Source organism: Trachemys scripta, chromosome 7 (genome assembly GCF_013100865.1).
Source record: "Trachemys scripta elegans isolate TJP31775 chromosome 7, CAS_Tse_1.0, whole genome shotgun sequence".
Lineage (NCBI taxonomy): Eukaryota > Metazoa > Chordata > Testudines > Emydidae > Trachemys > Trachemys scripta.
Window position 1 is genome coordinate 53,767,603 of NC_048304.1, and position 18,451 is coordinate 53,786,053.

General features: G+C 43.9%; 2 protein-coding genes across 5 annotated transcripts in view; one reads left to right on the forward strand and one right to left on the reverse strand.

Annotated features, from left to right (window-relative positions):
* Nucleotides 1–8,603, forward strand: part of ANXA7 (annexin A7) — a 49,181-nt gene extending 40,578 nt beyond the window's left edge. The window contains exons 10-13 of the mRNA XM_034775686.1: nucleotides 2,087–2,257; nucleotides 2,431–2,506; nucleotides 6,122–6,234; nucleotides 8,177–8,603. Of these exons, the coding sequence (XP_034631577.1) occupies nucleotides 2,087–2,257; nucleotides 2,431–2,506; nucleotides 6,122–6,234; nucleotides 8,177–8,299 (483 nt within the window). The 3' untranslated portion in view covers nucleotides 8,300–8,603. The remainder of the gene's footprint in view (nucleotides 1–2,086; nucleotides 2,258–2,430; nucleotides 2,507–6,121; nucleotides 6,235–8,176) is intronic.
* Nucleotides 1–18,451, reverse strand: part of PPP3CB (protein phosphatase 3 catalytic subunit beta) — a 131,160-nt gene that overhangs the window by 26,360 nt on the left and 86,349 nt on the right. The gene's annotated exons all lie outside the window — the stretch shown is intronic.

Genomic DNA, 18,451 nt, shown 5'->3' on the forward strand with positions numbered 1-18,451 from the left:
TATAGAAAACTTGAGAGAATCCATGGGAGTATGCTAAGCAGGACATTCAGCTCAAAACTCACTTCCCCTCTTTTAGTTCCCCGCTCGTCTTTCCTTTCTCAGATCGAACTGTTCTATGCAGATAGTGCAGCTACCCTTGAACTCAGCTGGATCATGGAGCCTGCCTGTAGTATGTCATGTATGTATGGGACTGTTATACCGTGCAGTTTTTCAGTGTTGTTAGCCTCAATATCCTATAAAAATAGATTTTAAACATGGTGAAGCACTACAAGTTATAAAATCTGGCATGCATCTGACCCCCTAATTGGCTGTAAACCAGGAGCCATGTTCTGTAGTAGCTTGTACTCTGAGCAGAGCTGCATTTTGTGGGAATTGAAAATGTGGGGAATGCATTCCCCCATTTCGTTGATGAAAGTGATGTTTCCCTTGTTTCATTTGTAGTTCCATAAAGTCTTAGATACTCTGATATCCTTCCCCACCTCTTCTGACTGTAAATGCCTTTCTTTTTGAGCCTAGCCATTTTACAGTTATTTAAACTTCCATGACATTTCTACTTTGATGTTCTCTCGAGTGTATCAACCCTTGAGAGCTGTGGCATTAATTACCACAAATATTTTCTGGGGATTTTTATTGCCTGCCTCTGTAAAGTCAAAAAGGCAAATTCCAGAGAAGCTTGCACCGATGACTTTTTATTATTTTGATGACAAGTATCAGAGGGGTAGCCGTGTTAGTCTGGATCTGTAAAAAGCAACAGAGAGTCCTGTGGCACCGGACTCTTAGTATTTTGATATATCCAACACATTATGATAGCTAGTGGTCATCTGCACATTATATAACTTATATAGATGTTAGTTCATTTAAGGCATAAAAAAGTAGTTTGGAAAGAGCATCTTCAGAAATTACCTTTCCCTGGTACCATCACCACACTGTCTAAAATTAGATATTAATGTGTGTCCTGTTGGTGCTAAAGTAAGCATCTTCTGTAGAAAATCTACCCTCAGATCTTTTCTCAGACAGTCATTATGCTACAGAGTGAACACCATACTTCGAAGAATGGGATCAGATCGTGCCTTTTATTGCTATTGTTTCAGGCTGCATTAAAACAGTAAAACAGTGCATTAGTTCACTTTTGGAAGGTTCTTTGCAACCAGTAGAGCTAGAAACAGAAAAATTGAGTAAAAACTTAGCCCTTGTTTTCTGCTTAAGTTAAGTATCAAGAAGCCACAGGGGCTAAAAACATGAGATAATTTCAACTTACAGAGCTGTTGACCCAGATGATTTAAGGTTTTTAAGTTGTGCTCTGCGGAGTAAGAGTTTCAGGCCATCTTTCTATGTTCAGCTTACAAGAAATCACTATAAATGGAAAGGCATGTTTTCAAACTGCTACTTAAAAGCACAGGTATTAAGTTGATGAGGCAGGAAACTGACAACAGACTATGTATGTCTGTCCATAAGAGGCAACTAGAAGGTATTTAATACCTACTTCCTTTCAGGATACAGTGAGTATATCTTGTCTTCCATTTCTAATAACTGAAGAGCCTGAAGTACTCTTGAATTCAGAATTCCAATATGTCATAGCCTTGCTCCTTTTCAAAGAATTATTGTAGAACAGTCATGAGCTCACTATCTGAGTGGACAGAGATTTGTAGCACTTTCCATGCATCACAATATGCATAATACTTGGTACTTCTATAGGACTTTTCACCTGAGGATCTCAAAGCACTTTACAAATAATTAAGGCTCTCACCTCAGCAGCAAAGGTGAATAAAGGTAAAAATTATTCTCATTTTACAAAGGAGTACAAAAAAGATTCAGGGGTCACACAGCGTGTCAGTGGCAGAGCTGGGTGATAGGCTTGGAGTTCTGACTCCTAGTCCCCTCATTTAACTGGTGCACAATCCAATCCTGCCTCCAAAAACAAGTGAGGTTTATTGGGAAACAGCTGTCATAAGAGTCCTTTACCAATTCTAGTTTACTATTTAATTTTCCAGTTTGAAGATGACAACTGTTTGGCAAGGCTGTAAGATATGTTAAGGAGCAGAAAACGTTGTATTACTGATTGAGCAGCTAATGTCTTCACTTGCAGGGCAATCGGGATGAGAATCAATCAGTGAACTACCAAAAAGCTCAGGAAGATGCTCAGCGCCTCTACCAAGCTGGTGAAGGGAAACTTGGAACTGACGAGTCTTGCTTTAACATGATTCTGGCAACTAGAAGTTTCCCCCAGCTAAAAGCTACTGTTGAAACATATTCTAAGGTAGAAATTTTTCTATTAAAGATTATGAACTAAGTTCAGCCCTGGTATAAAAACAGGTGAAACACCATTAACTTCAAATGAGTTTGGTCTGCATATGCCAGGACTGAATTTGGCTCCATTCCCACATGTTTAAAAAAACAAACCCTCCTAATCCCTTTAACTTTTATGTGCAGATTGCCAATCGTGATCTGTTAAGCAGCATTGGCCGGGAGTTTTCTGGAAATGTTGAAGATGGCTTGAAGACTATCGGTAAGAGACTTTTCTTTTTTTTAAAGAGGGTATTTATGACTAATTGGAGAGGTAAAGCTAGTAGGGCTGTCAATTAATCACAGTTAATACATGCAATTAATGCAAAACAAATTAACTAGATTTAAAAAGTCATGATTAATCACACAATAATAGAATACCAGTTTAAATGTATTATAAATATTTTTGGATGTTTTTCTACATTTTCAAATATATTGATTTCAATTACAATACAGAATATGAACTGTACAGTGCTCACTTTATATTACTTCTTGTTCAGCCAATTGCTAAGGCAAACAAGTTTGTTTATATTTATGGGAGATAATGCTGCCTGCTTTTTATTTACAATGTCACCTGAAAGTGAGAACAGGCATTCACATAGCACTGTTGTAGCCAGCGTTGCAAGGTATTTACATGCCAGATATGCTAAACATTTGTATGCCCCTTCATGCTTTGACTTCTAGGCTCTAAAGTTTTACATTGTTTTGTTTTTGAATGGAGTTATATAAAAAAAATAAAAATAATTCTTCTACATTTGTAAGTTGAACTTTCATAGTAAAGAGAATGCACTACAGTACACCTCTACCTCGATATAACGCTGTCCTCGGGAGCCAAAAATTCTTACCGTGTTATAGGTGAAACCGCGTTATATCAAACTTGCTTTGCTCCACCAGAGTGCGCAGCCCTGCCCCCCCGGAGCACTGTTTTACCACGTTATATCCGGGTAGAGGTGTACTTGTATGAGGTGAACTGAAAAATACTATTGTTTTTTTACAGTGCAGTTATTTGTAAACAAAATAAAGTGAGCAGTGTGCACTTAGTATTCTGTGTTGCAATTGAAATCAATATATTTGAAAATGTAGAAAAACATTAAAAATATTCATAATACATTTAAATTGGTATTCTATTATTTAACAGTGGGATTAAAACTGCAATTAATCATGACTATTTTTTTATTCTCACGATTATTTTTTTAATCGTTTGACAGCCCTAAAAGCTAGATAAGAGACTATCCAACTCAGCAATCTATGAATTGTCATAAGTGTTTTGAAACTACTTGACCTATTTGCTTTCTATATTATTACCCCCAGAACTTGCCAAAACAGAAGTATTCTAAGCCCTGACTAAAAGTTGAACTTTTATTTTGATTATAATTCAAGTACAGTGAGCTCAATTTGAAACAAGCTGGCTTTCTCCAAACTAAATCCAATTAAGGCATATTTAACTCTTTTCAGTTCCCCTCATTCTGAATTAACTTGGTATCTTCATCGAACAGGTTTACTGAGCATTGTGATACAAATTAACATTAAGTACAGTGTTCAGATCTACTCTAAACATTTTTTCTTAACAGAAGAGTAAAGAGTTTTCAAGAGCAGGTGTCACTTTTAAATAGGTTTCAGAGTGGTAGCTGCGTTAGTCTGTATCAGCAAAAACAACGAGGAGTCCTTGTGGCACCTTAGAGACTAACACATTTATTTGGGCATAAGCTTTCATGGGCTAGAACCCACTTCATCAGATGCATGAAGTGAAAAATATACTTCATGCATCTGATGAAGTGGGCTCTAGCCCACAAAAGCTTATGCACAAATAAATTTGTTAGTCTCTAAGGTGCCACAAGGACTCCTTGTTGTTTTTACTTTTAAATAGAGCATTTATGGATAAATTTGTTTTCAGAAACACTAAGGAAAGACAGGAAGGTGGGTCCCTCTGACCCAGATGACTCACTAGAGGTCCCTTCTGACATACTATACAAGTCTGGCTGGAATACCTATATTTTTCATTTAGAAGCTACTTGAGCTACAATAAAAATCTTAATTTAAGCATCACAAGTTCTATAGAAAATTGGAGCAAAAGTTTTTTAAAGGTGTCCTGTCATCTGATTAATTTCTTATTCTCACTGTTCAGAAAGCTAATGGACCAGGATTAGGGCCCTGCCAAATTCAGGGTCCATTTTGGTGAATTTCACAGTAATAGGATTTTAAAATTAGTCAATTTCAAGGTAACTATGGGGGTCCTGACCCCAAAGGGGTTGTGTGTGGGGGGGGTCACATGGGTATTGTAGGAGTGTCGTGGGATTGCCACCCTTACTTCTGTGCTGCTGCTGGCAGGGGCACTGCCTTCAGAGCTGGGCAGCTGGAGAGCAGTGGCTGCTGACCAGGCACCAACTCTAAAGCCAGCGCCACTGCCAGAAGCAGTACAGAAGTGAGGGTCACAGGGTAGAGGGGGTGGGTTTATACATCTGGGTTTTCCCAGCAGCCTCCCACTTGGCTCAGTTGTCCCAGCCAGCAGCCACAGAGCTTTCTGCAGCTGGGGGAGGTTCCAAGAGGTGGGTCTGACCCGGCTCTGGGCGTAGCCCCTGCAGAGGAAAAAGAGGATGTCATGTCCCGTCCCTCCCCTCCCCAGCCTGGGCCAGGACTAGCAATGGGAGCCCGGCCCACGGTAGGAGTCCCTGCGTGGGGTGCCCCCAGCCCTGCCCCTCCTCTTCAACAGCCAGATTTCATGGTCTGTGACATATTTTTCTTGGCTGTGAATTTGGTAGGGCCCTAATCGTGGTCGATCTGAAAGAGTTATAAATTAGCATAATTTATAATTAAGGGATTCCTGAAGTTTAGAAAACCCATAACTACGAGAGCTTAATAATAAAAACAGTTTATGTCCTGACTCTCTACCTCTTAACAGTATATTGTAGAATCCATTCTTACTCTTAGGACACTACCCTACAAAGGGGGTTGATACATTCTTCAACCATCCTTGATGTTGGTGCCACAAGATTGCTATGCAGAGCCCTTCTAAGCTCTGCCCCATTTGAAGCACTGTAAAAAGATCAATGCTTGTTGAGAGAACTTTTTTTCTTGAAATTGATTATGACCTATTAATTAGCATTCTTATAATGTGATGTGGAAACCTATCCAACAGGAACTGAACAGAGACAAGTCTCACAGCCAGTGGATGGTGATAATTTTCAATTGGTACTTATGCTGTTGGAATTCTAGCTAAGAAGCTAGAGGTAAAAATCTTTGAATCCCAGTACCAATCACCCACTGGAAAGATTTGTTTTTTAAAATGAAGTGTCCCCTTACATGATTTTTGTTATTGAATTAAGGCTTCTCTACTTGTCAAAAGTGCTGTCTTCATGGCTGAAATGAGTTATACAATGATGTGGCCAACTAGCAATGGTGGGGCTACTAACCTGTGTTCGTAGCTGTGTAAAAAGGTATCCACGCTTAGTGAAGCTTAAACACTTCTTGTGGCTATGAAATTATTTTACCAGTGACAATAAGGCCTAAACTGAAAGATTCAGTAACAAAATAGTCACATTTCCAAACCTCAAAGAAATGTGATGAGATGTCAGTAACAAAATAGTCACATTTCCAAACCTCAAAGAAATGTGATGAGATGCATAGAATAGAATTTAGCCAACAAAAAAAATTGCTGAACTGTGACCAGCATGGGTCTGGCATGAGGAAGAATCACAAAGCAATAAGTGGAACTGTTTCAAAATACCATGTATACCATCTCCTAGATCAGCTATTTAATTCTGCCAAATACAGCCATGTGAATAGTGACTGCTGCAGTATGCATTATTTGAAATAACCCAGTAAATACACTGTCTTGTAGTTCAATGTGCTCTAAATCGTCCGGCCTTTTTTGCTGAGAGACTTCACCATTCCATGAAAGGAGCTGGCACAGATGATTCTACACTTGTCAGAATTATAGTCACTCGCAGTGAGGTAAGAATCTTCCTCTTCCTTTCCAAAAAATGAGGCGGAAGCAGGAGTTTAAAAATTTTGGATGTACACCACACGTAGTGAAAAATCAATGTACCCTAACCAGTTTTGCTCTCCTTGTCACCTATATGGAGCTGTCAGAATTAGTCTATGCAAATATAGTTCTTACTCTGAGAATCAGCTGAACAAATTCACTTGCAAATATTCACAAAGCAGTCTATGAAAGTAGATTTCAGCCTGTTCACAAGATATTCACCCAGGCTAGGTGCCGTTAACCTCCTGGAATCCATGGGTCCGTTTGCTATAAAATTAGCAGCCAGGGAGCTGTTTTCTTCAATTAGTCTTCATTAACAGTGAAAGGGGACGAAAGAATGGTCTGAATATTTGGGAAGGAACCACTCCAGCTAGCAATTACCATATCCTTTGTCAGGGAATTGTTGCTCCATCCAGGGAAGAGAGAATATTTGAGTTCTAGGATCCCATAGAACTGCAGGGCTGAGCCTTTTCCTTCTCCTGGGGGGCATTCTGTGCCAAAATATTAAAAATTCTGAACACAGTATATTAAAATTCTATAAATTTTGTCAAAGCAACACTACATAATCATGCCAGTTTCAATTATTTTGGTAATTTATTTCAAAATACCTATCTGACAGTAACAATACAGACAATACAATATAAAAATTCCCCTAGGAGTAGAAAATTAAAGAAACCCCTATGACAACCCAGTTCCTGTTTCTCTGCCCCACCCATACAGCCCAGCCGGGAGGCCAGACACCCACAACCCCTCTCCCTAGAGCCAGCCACTGTGCCCACCCAAGCCTCCTCCCCCCCCATACCACAGAGCCCAGGGATCCAGAGGGAGAAACAGCCTGATGCTGGGATCTGGGCTTGCAGGGAGATCCTACGCTCCGCTGCCTCCTTACTTCAGGGCATGCTGGGAACTGCAGCTGCTGGAGTTCCCTCTCCCTCGCATTGTCTTCTATTTGCAAGCTGGGCTCTGCCAGGTTCAGCGACCCCTACTGGCGGCCAGCAGCACTGCAGCCTATTTCTGTGGGGAAAAGGAAATTCTGTGCACACAATGTTCACTGCATTGCGCACTGGTGCAGAATTCCAGTACTTTTCCATTTATCATCAATTTATCACTTCTATGTAAGTTCTTCGAAGTTTGGGTGGAGGAAATGATTGAGCTTGCTCATTTTCTTTTGTTGGTGGCTGCCTCCTTCCTCCTCATGGTTTCAAATATGGACTGTAGTTAAGGAGCTTACCTCACTGTTTCTGAATTTTACGTTCTGAAGCAGAGGCTTCCCTACTTGTGCGGGTGAGCTGGCACTCATGTGAGATGAGATGCTTTTTGATTCCTGTTATTTTTGTCTTTTGGAGAGGATTCTCCCCATCAGGAACCCCAGGCTGGCTGTTGAGATGTGGTGGGATGACCCTGCATGTCTCATCCATTGATATGTAATTAGAGAGGAAAAGTAGGAGTATTTCACAGTAAGACTCTGCTGCTTCTTGCTTTTTCAAAGTGACTTACCGATCTAGAAGCAGTGGGAAGGGACCCTGGTGTGCTTTTCCTGTTGAAGTGGACTGGAGAATCTGAAGAGAGGGCCTTTCAGTCTGTTTGCTCTCAGAGGCCGAAGCAGCCTTCTTCATCCATTTACAGAAGTATTGGCAATGGCAAGACTCCAAAGTGTCATCTAACCTCAGAACCTCTGGGAGGGTCAGGAGGCTGGGTGCAGCTTTGACAGATCCTGAGAGGGTGTCATGCATAGAGAGCATCTCTTTCCTTTTTGCTTGCATTGTCTGAGCTGCTATGGGGTACAGGAAATGAATGGATGTTTTGCCTGGGTTCACTGCAAGTGGACTCTTACCCTACTACTGAATTATCCCATACTGGACACAGATTGATTGTTGAGTGTTTTATGCTTATCTTTTTCTTTTGACACAGATTGATCTTGTACAGATCAAGCAGCTGTTCACGCAGATGTACCAGAAGACTTTGGCTACAATGATATCAAGTGACACAAGTGGTGACTACAGGAAGTTGCTGCTGGCAATCGTTGGTCAATAGAAAAGATTTACATTTTAACAAAGTGAAGGACATGTAACGAGCTTATTAGGGAGACAAATAACTAGCCTTGCATGTAACAAAGAATGATTTTCAATATTGCATAACCAAATATGCCTTCTTAATTATGAATGATTTAAGAGTTTTTATTTTGCACATATAGTTGCCTTAATTTAGAGCACATTTATACTTTACTATCTAAAAATAAGATGTATCTATTGTCATTTTCCTGAAGTGTCAGTGTCACTTTTGACCCACAGAAAATACAACTGAGATGCCAAATTAAATTACTTCCTTCAAAAAGCCATTATAGTACAAGTCATTTCTCAGCAAAGATTCTGCAGCCCTTGCTCATCTGAGTAGTTCCACTGACTTCAATGGCACTTCTTGAAAGGTCTGTAGGGATTAAACCCTTTCATTAAAACAGTCCTGGGACACTTGTCTCAACAGAATCTTTAGTACTAAATTGCTTAGCCAATTATTCAAAAGAGCAACATAGCTGATCTCAACACCACCTTGACATTTTAAGTTTCAGAGTGGTAGCCGTGTTGGTCTGTATCAGCAAAAAGAACAGGAGTACTTGTGGCACCTTAGAGACTAACGAATTTATTTGAGCATAAGCTTTCATGGGCTAAAACCCACTTCATCAGATGCATGCAGTGGAAAATACAGTAGGAAGATATATATACACAGAGGGTTATACAATGATGTGGCCAACTAGCAATGGTGGGTAGTGATAATCAGGATGGCCCATTTCCAACAGTTGACAAGAAGGTGTGAGTAACAGTAGGGGGAAAAATTAGCATGGGGAAATAGGCTTGAATAAAGACTGGGAGTGGATGAGTCATTACATAAAGTAAAACCTAATTTAATGGTGTCCAGTTTGCAAATTAATTCCAATTCTGCAGTTTCTCGTTGGAGTGTTTTTGAAGATTTTTTGTTGGAGTATTGCAACTTTGAGGTCTGTAATTGTGTGACCAGGGAGATTGAAGAGTTCTCCAACTGGTTTTTGAATGTTATAATTCTTGATGTCTGATTTGTGTCCATTTATTCTTTTGCGTAGAGACTGTCCGGTTTGGCCAATGTACATGGAAGAGGGGCATTGCTGGCACATGATGGCATATATCACATTGGTAGATGTGCAGGTGAACGAGCCTCTGATAGTGTGGCTGATGTGATTAGGTCCTATGATGGTATCCCCGAATAGACATGTGGACAGAGTTGGTAACAGGCTTTGTTGCAAGGATAGGTTCCTGGGTTAGTGTTTTTGTTGTGTGGTTGCTGGTGAATATTTGCTTCAGGTTGGGGGCTGTCTGTAAGTGAGAACTGGCCTGTCCCCCAAGATCTGTGAGAGGGAGGGATCGTCCTTCAAGATAGGTTGTAGATTCTTAATGATGCGCTGGAGAGGTTTTAGTTGGGGGCTGAAGGTGATGGCTAGTGGCGTTCTGTTACATTTTAGGGTGACAAAACACAGTGCATCATAACCCCTCCTAAAACCAAAAGAAGTCTATACAAATTAAAACAAGGCTAGGCTAGATTCATAGATTCTAGGACTGGAAGGGACCTCCACAGGTCATTGAGTCCAGTCCCCTGCCCTCATGGGAGGACCAAATACTGTCTAGACCATTCCTGATCGACATTTATCTAACCTACTCTTAAATATCTCCAGAGATGGTGATGGTTAGATAAATGTCGATTCCACAACCTCCCTAGGCAGTTTATTCCAGTGTTTAACCACCCTGACAGTTAGGAACTTTTTCCTAATGTCCAACCTAAACCTCCCTTGCTGCAGTTTAAGCCCATTGCTTCTTGTTCTATCCTTAGAGGCTAAAGTGAACAAGTTTTCTCCCTCCTCCTTATGACACCCTTTTAGATACCTGAAAACTGCTATCATGTCCCCTCTCAAGTCTTCTCTTTTCCAAACTAAACAAACCCAATTCTTTCTGCCTTCCTTCATAGGTCATGTTCTCAAGACCTTTAATCATTCTTGTTGCTCTTCTCTGGACCCTCTCCAATTTCTCCACATCTTTCTTGAAATGCAGTGCCCAGAATTGGACACAATACTCCAGTTGAGGCCTAACCAGCGCAGAGTAGAGCGGAAGAATGATTTCTCGTGTCTTGCTCACAGCACACCTGTTAATGCATCCCAGAATCACATTTGCTTTTTTTGCAACAGCATCACACTGTTGACTCATATTTAGCTTGTGGTCAACTATAACCCCTAGATCCCTTTCTGCCGTACTCCTTCCTAGACAGTCTCTTCCCATTCTGTATGTGTGAAACTGGTTGTTCCTTCCTCGGAGAGGTGGGCTACTTCAGGTTATTTCTGTTACAGAACCAGTTTCCATGATAATGGTAAAAAAATATGACCTGATTGAGTCCAAGTATTAATGGTTTAAGTGTGTGCACAGCAAATATTGTAGAGTGGAAGTTATCAGAAATGGGCTAATATTGCTGGCCTGCCTGAATGAGTCATGATAGTGTTTGGCCTGGAATGACAAGAGCACTCTGTAACCTAGTTTTATGGTGCCAAATGGAAAAATAAAGGGACTTACTGATGAGATCTTCCCAAATCTAATTTACTCAGATGAATGAATATTTATGTGGTAAATGACTGGACAGGCTATTTTAAAAAGCCTTAAACAAATGTAAAACACTGCAAGGGAATGTTTAAACTCAAAGCTGTGTACTAAAAGGCGAACTATACTTCCTTTTGCATGGCCAGACCCATGGAATGCTCAAAGTAGAATCATTAGCATAAATGGTAGGAAGAAAATCTGAAGTTCTTAGTAACATGGAAAAATGTTAAGTGATTTAACTTGACAGTTCCCCTTAAAAGTGTGCACACACCAACTAGTGGAAAAGGGTTCGCATGTGAGACTTTTTGAGAAACCTAGAGTTGGTCTACACTACAGCCATCCTCCCACCAATATAAGTCCCCTACTATACCACCACGAGAGACGTAAGGCTTATGGCAGTGTAGTTGGGGACAAGGCAGTGTTTGTGTAGACACTGTGTTCCTTACATCCGCTGTCTTGTCAATTTCATGTTTCCTGCCATGCAATTGACAAGAAAGCTTCATCCCTCCGCCCCCCTGGAGCTGGGGCAAGAAGTCCAGGGGGTGAGAAGCCTGAGGGGCCTCCTGCTTGCCAGGAGCTGGGCAGCCTTGAAAATTTCAAGGCTTGTGGAGCAGGCATGAGAAGCCCAGGCCAGCTTCCCCCTCACTCCTGGCAGAGAGACCAGGCTCTCAGCTCCCCACACTGCCTCTCTTAGGTGGGTGAAAGTGTTCCTGGTGAGGATGCACATCACCGCAGTATGTTGACCTAGGTTTCTTTGTAGACATACCCCTAGTTTAAGGTGAGTCAGTTACAGCCACCTGTTGCTGATGAATAAGCTGCTCCTGTACAACGCATAAAACATTCAACTCCTTCTGAATTCAGTGGAGGCCAACAGTGCCCAGCACCCTTGCAGGCTTGTGATTGCACCAATCCTAGTGCCATTGGTTTTGTCCTGGGTTTGTCCGACGCAGCGAGAGAAGGCTGGTGGGATGGGGCACCTGCATAATAGGTATGCTCCAGGTGTTCCAATAAGGCCATTGTATCAGCCACTAGCCTTGCTACCAGGTCGGCATCGGTGCAGCAGATGCACTCTCCAGAGCCCAATTGAACTGCTGTCTAGGCAAGGGACTGAACTGCTTCTCCAAGCCGGAGAAGTCCTCGTCCTCCGGTGACCAGGGCGGGGCCATCGAACCCTGGGTCTGGCAGCTAACCATCTCCTCAGGTGAACGGTGCCAGGAACGGTCCGACCAGTGCTGGGAGCATGGAGAGTGGCACCGTGTTGGGGAGCATCCCTGAGGTCTCGGCAACAGTGACTGACGGTGCGATGACAACCGTTGCTGACTGTGGAGCAATCGTCTTTTTCCTGTCATGACCGTGAAGGGCGAGCTCCAGCGCAAAGGCGGAGACTGGAAGCGCGGTGCATATTGGCGAGCCAGAGACCTGGGCCAATGTGGAGACCAAGGACGTGGCGCTCTAGGGCTCTGCCTTGATTCTGGAGATTGGCGGCACTCTCTTGACTTATGCGAGGCCTTTCTGGCAGGCTTGCCTTCACAGCAAGCCTTAGCTGGTTCCAATGCCGCATGCGGGGCCAGTTGCGGCAGGAGCTCTGAGAGAGCTCCAATTAAAAGAAAAATAGCCACACCTGGCTGGAGACATTCCACTAGAGATCTGGTTAAGTGAGACAGTTTCGTGGCTCAATATACTTACAAGGCAACAGCGACTTTTACAGAGAAGCCTTGAAATGGACTTTTGTTAATGAAAATAATATAAATGAGTAAACAGTAATTTTGGATGATGGGGTTACATACACACACCAGTAGAATTTGCAGTATAGCATAAATGAGCATTCAGTTTCCAGTTCAGATCACTAGATAACAGCAAGTCTTTTCACAGATCTGAAAAAACAACTGCTTGGAAGTCTGCCATAAAGTGGCAGACAATGGCCAATTACCATAACACATGCTAAACATTTTGGGCGTTATTTTCAGTTACACTAAAGCCCCCTTACGGTACTCATAATGGACAGCTATAGCCTCTGAGAATACAACCCATCCCCAGTCAGTGTAAAAATGGCACGAGGACTCTGCACCAGCCCCCCAGCACCAGTGTAGGAGAAGGATTGGACATGTGGCTAGAACGTACTAGACTACAGCTATTGTTCATTTCCCAGGCCCGTAACTAGATTATGAACAGCCCTGAGGTCCAGGTAGGTCCCTATACAGCCAAGTACAGGGAACATAAAAGTGACAGCCATCCCTGCTCCCTGCTCCAAGCACAGGAATGGAACAGACAACCAGTGGATACTGCAAGCAGTAAGCTAAAGGAGATGAGAGCTTACATTACAGTGGTGAGGGCTACTGGATAGAGCACTAGACTGGGCATGGAAACCTGGGTTCAATTACTGGCTCTGCCACAGGCCTGCTGGGTGACCTTGGGCAAGTCACTTTCCTGTCTGTGAAACAGGGATACTTAGCATCTTTGTAAACAGCTTTGAGATCTACTGATGAAAGGGACCATATAAGAGCTAGAGATTATTATTAATAACCAACAACTATCAGCAACTAGGACAAATCCAACTAGTAATGTTTGATGAATCAGTGACCAGACGGCTCAGCAAATTTAGGGCACTGCTATGCTTCTTACAGAACAGCATTTAACAATTTTGGCCCTAGCCATTTTACCTGGTCCTAACGAGATATAATATTTAAGGCACTAAGCAACAGAGGTCTTATTGATTTTCTGTTCATAGTTACAACCTTCAAAACAAATTGGTAACTTTTCTAAAACTGAGCAAGATCTTCAGAACTCATCTCATGTCCCGTGAGAGAGAGTTTCTCTGCGATAACCATCGGAAGTCAGGACAGAACACTAGTAAAGGAACAGGCTCGTTAACATGAAACTCCAAATCTCTAGAATAAACTCAGTGGAATGTCTTGTTAACTGATTCTTGATTATTGGGTTTGATTGTTAAGGATTCCTGGTGGAGTGCATGTGTGAGATTTATAGAACATTAATAGTTAGGTTTTAATTCTTTGTTTCTGATGGGAGAAAAGTTTAAGTTATAAATTTAAGTATCCAGGAAGCATTGTAATTCGGAAGGTACTTGTGACAGGGTGTATCTATCCCACACTGGCTCTATAGGGGTTAACTGTGCATTGCAGGCTGAGGAAGCCCCACCCCTCCACCCTTGCTGGGCATGCTCAGCATGGAGACAGGGTGTAAAGGGAAGCAGCCTAGCTCACTTGGGCTGGACTGCCGAGGACAAAGGATGTGTATTGCAAGCTTCCTCTAGGCAGCTACGGGAGCACCACTCCCCAGAGGCCAGGCACCCTGAACCCCAGGCAGACCCCGGATTGCCTGCGGAGACGTGGAAGGGAACTGAGCTGTCAGACTCATGGGAAATAGGACCAGGAAACCTGTCAGCGTGTTTTAGCTGGATCCTCGCTGACCCAGTGGTGGAACCATCCACTGCTGTTAGGGTCCTGGGCTGGGACTGGTGGAGTAGGGTGGGCCCAGGTCCCCCTACCCTGTAGTGCCACCCCACCCATGCGGGGGACAGCCTCTCTACCTAAGGCCAAAAGGCCTGCATTTGTTTGCCACCCTGCCTGAGGGCCTGAGCTCCCCAGACTGTTTGGTGCTCCACCCTGCTGGAGGGCCTGTGACCCTGCGTAGTAGCTCCGTCTGCTCTGACTGTTAGGTCATGCTGCCCTGTGAGCAAGAGTAGCCCAAAGAACACCAATTGCTAGGTCATGCGCTCTGAGAGCAAGGGTAGCCCAAAGGATTCTGACCACTAGGCTGCACGCTCCTGTTTTGTGGGTTAGGCCATCAGATATAGCAGCCAAGGCATTACACATGACATCTAAATTTTTCTACATCAGCATCTTGGATGCACAATCAGAGAAGAGCTGGCAATCCACTTTCAGGATTTCTGTATGTTCTGGATTCTTATGATCAATTAAACTCTGCAAAGGGAAGATAAGATTTTCATCAAAATGTCATTTGCAATTATTCCCTTAACTGGAGTTGTGTGTGGCTCCTGCAAAAAGGTGGTAGTTTCTCCCTCTCCAAGAATCAAGACAGAACAGTCTCAGGTATAAGAGCATCATGAACATTTAATTAAGGCAGAGAAGTCTTTGCTAAAGATGTCAACTCATGCTTGACCTCAACGTTGGGGCTTCAAGATCTATGGCTTTTTAAATTTAATTGGCATTGATGTGTATGTCCTCTCCTGAACTATGGGCATCAAGCATGCTTTTACTGCATGAGGGTTAACTCTTCTACCTTCTCCTTTTGCATTATTAGAGAAGTTCGCAGTACAGTGAGATAAGACTGAGTTGGAATGTGATTCCTCAGAAAATATTTCACATATCCCCTTCAGTGGAATGAGCTGAAGGGACAGTTCCTACCCTCTGGAAACTTATTTTCCCTAATTTGTTAGGTTCAGGCTATATATTAACTTTGGAGAACTGCTCTGAGACACAAGGACAGAGTTAGGTGTATTCCTAGAACTAGTTGTTTCTCAGGAGTAGACAGTAACATGCAGCCTCTCTCTGCTTGATTGAACAGGCTTTTCAAACCTACTCTCTCAATGTTTAAGCACCACCACACACTGAAATTCAGCTTTCTTTTATTCACACCTGTTCTACAGCATTCTGGCAATAGATAGCACTTAGGGCCAAATCTGGATGCTTTCTGGAAGCAGGTGCAGTAATGTGACAGGTATGTGGATAAACACATTTAGGCCTGGTCTACACTACGGGTTTAGGTCGACTTTAGCAGCGTTAAACCGAATTAAGCCTGGACACGTCCACACAACGAAGCCCTTTCTTTCGACTTAAAGGGTCCTTTAAACCGGTTTCTTTACGCCACCTCCGACGAGGGGATTAGCGATAAAACCGGCCTTTGCGGGTCGGAATTGGGGTAGTGTGGACGGAATTCGACGTTATTGGCCTCCGGGAGCTATCCCACAGTGCTTCATTGTGACCGCTCTGGACAGCGCTCTCAACTCAGATGCACTGACCAGGTAGACAGGAAAAGACCCGCGAATGTTTGAATTTCATTTCCTGTTTGCTCAGTGTGGAGAGCACAGGTGACCACGCAGAGCTCATCAGCACAGGTAACCGTGATGGAGTCCCAGGATCGCAAAAGAGCTCCAGCATGGACCGAACGGGAGGTACGAGATCTGCTCGCCATATGGGGAGATGAAGCAGTGATAGCTGAACTCCGTAGCAGTAAAAGAAATGGAAAAGTATTAGAAAAGATCTCCAAGGCCATGAAGGACCGAGGCCATAACAGGGACACACAGCAGTGCCGCGTGAAAATTAAGGAGCTACGGCAAGCTTACCACAAAGCCAGAGAAGCAAACGGAAGGTCCGGGGCAGAGCCGCAAACTTGCCGCTATTACGCGGAGCTGCATGCGATCCTAGGGGGGGCAGCCACCACTACCCCAACCGTGTGCTATGACTCTCTCACTGGAGAAACACACAGGGAAGACGGTTCGGGGAACGAGGAAGATAAGGATGGAGGTACTGTAGGTAGCTCACAGCAGCAAGGAAGCGGAGAAACCGGTTTCCCCAACAGCCAGGATATGTTTGTGACACTGGACCTGGAACCAGTAACCCCCGAACTCACCCAAGACCCTCAGGGCACACAGGAGACCTCTGGTGAGTGTACCTTTGTAAATATTTGTAAACATTACACAAAAAAAAGCAAGCGTGTTTAATGATTAATTTGCCCTGGCAATCGCGGCCAGTACATCTACTGGAAAAGTCTGTTAACGTGTATGGGGATGGAGCGGAAATCCTCCAGGGACATCTCCAGAAAGCTCTCCTTCATGTACTCCCAAAGCCTTTGCAAAAGGTTTCTGGGGAGGGCTGCCTTATCCCGTCCGCCATGGTAGGACACTTTACCACGCCAGGCCAGTAGCACGTAGTCTGGAATCATTGCATAACAAAGCATGGCAGCGTATGGTCCCGGTGTTTGCTGGCATGCAGACAACATCCATTCCTTATCTCTCTCTTTGTTATCCTCAGGAGAGTGATATCATTCACGGTCACCTGGTTGAAATGGGGTGATTTTATTAAGGGGACATTCAGAGGCGCCCGTTTCTGCTCTTCTGAACAGAAATGTTCCCCGCTGTTAACCACGCGGTGGAGGGGAGGGGTTAAGTGATCATCCCTTTTACATTGAAAACCCATTTTAAATGGACAACCCAATTCATCCTTGATATGGGAAATGCGCTGCTGTTTGCAACCTTTCCCGCATGTTAAGAAGGTTAAAAAAGCCAAAACACTGTGGCCTACCATGGCTGCCTGCAAGCCGAAATATGCGACCTTGTAATGAAAGAGTGTACCCATTGTCCTCTAAAATGTGTCTTTTTTAACCACCTCTCCCTTCTCCTCCACCAGCTGCAAATGTTTCTCCTTCGCAGAGGCTAGTGAACATTAGAAAGAGAAAACGTAGGACGAGGGACGATATGTTCACGGAGCTGCAGATGTCCTCCCACGCTGAAAGAGCACAGCAGAATGCGTGGAGGCAGTCAATGTCGGAGATGAGAAAAGCACAATATGAACGAGAGGAGAGGTGGCAGGCTGAATGGCGGGATGAAAAGAGCAAGTGGCGGGCTGAAGACGATAGGTGGCGTCAGCTTGCAGACAGACGGCAAGAGGCAATGCTCCGTCTGCTGGAGCATCAAACTGATATGCTCCAGCGTATGGTTGAGCTGCAGGAAAGGCAGCAGGAGCAGAGACCGCCGCTACAGCCCCTGTTTAACCAACAGCCCTCCTCCCCAATTCCATAGCCTCCTCACCCAGATGCCCAAGAACACGGTGGGGGGGCCTCCGTCCACCCAGTCACTCCATCCCAGATGATTGCCCAAGCATCAGAAGGCTGGCCTTCAATAAGAGTTAAAGTTTTAAAATGCAGTGTGTCCTTTTCCATCCCTCCTCCCCCACCGATCCCAAGCTACCTTGGCAATTATCCCCATACTTCTGTGAGGAACTAATAAAGAATGCATGAATGTGAAAAAGCAATGACTTTATTGCCTCTGCAAGCGGTGCTCGAATTGGGGAGGGGAGGGTTGGGTGGGGTGGTTGGTTTACAGGGAAGTAGAGTGAACCGGGTCGGGGGGGGGGTTTGGAGGGTTCATCAAGGAGAAACAAACAGAAGTTTCACACAGTAGCCTGGCCAGTCACAAAACTCGTTTTCAAAGCTTCTCTGATGCGCACCGCGCACTGCTGTGCTCCTCTAACCGCCCTGGTGTCTGGCTGCGCGTAATCAGCGGCCAGGCGAGTTGCCTCAACCTCCCACCCCGCCAGAAATGTCTCCCCCTTACTCTCACAGATATTGTGGAGCGCACAGCAAGCAGCAATAACAATGGGGATATTCTTTTCGCTGAGGTCTGAGCGAGTCAGTAAGCTGCGCCAGCGCGCTTTTAAACGTCCAAATGCACATTCCACCACCATTCGGCACTTGCTCAGCCTGTAGTTGAACAGGTCCTGACTCCTGTCCAGGCTGCCTGTGTACGGCTTCATGAGCCATGGCATTAAGGGGTAGGCTGGGTCCCCAAGGATCACGATAGGCATTTCAACATCCCCAA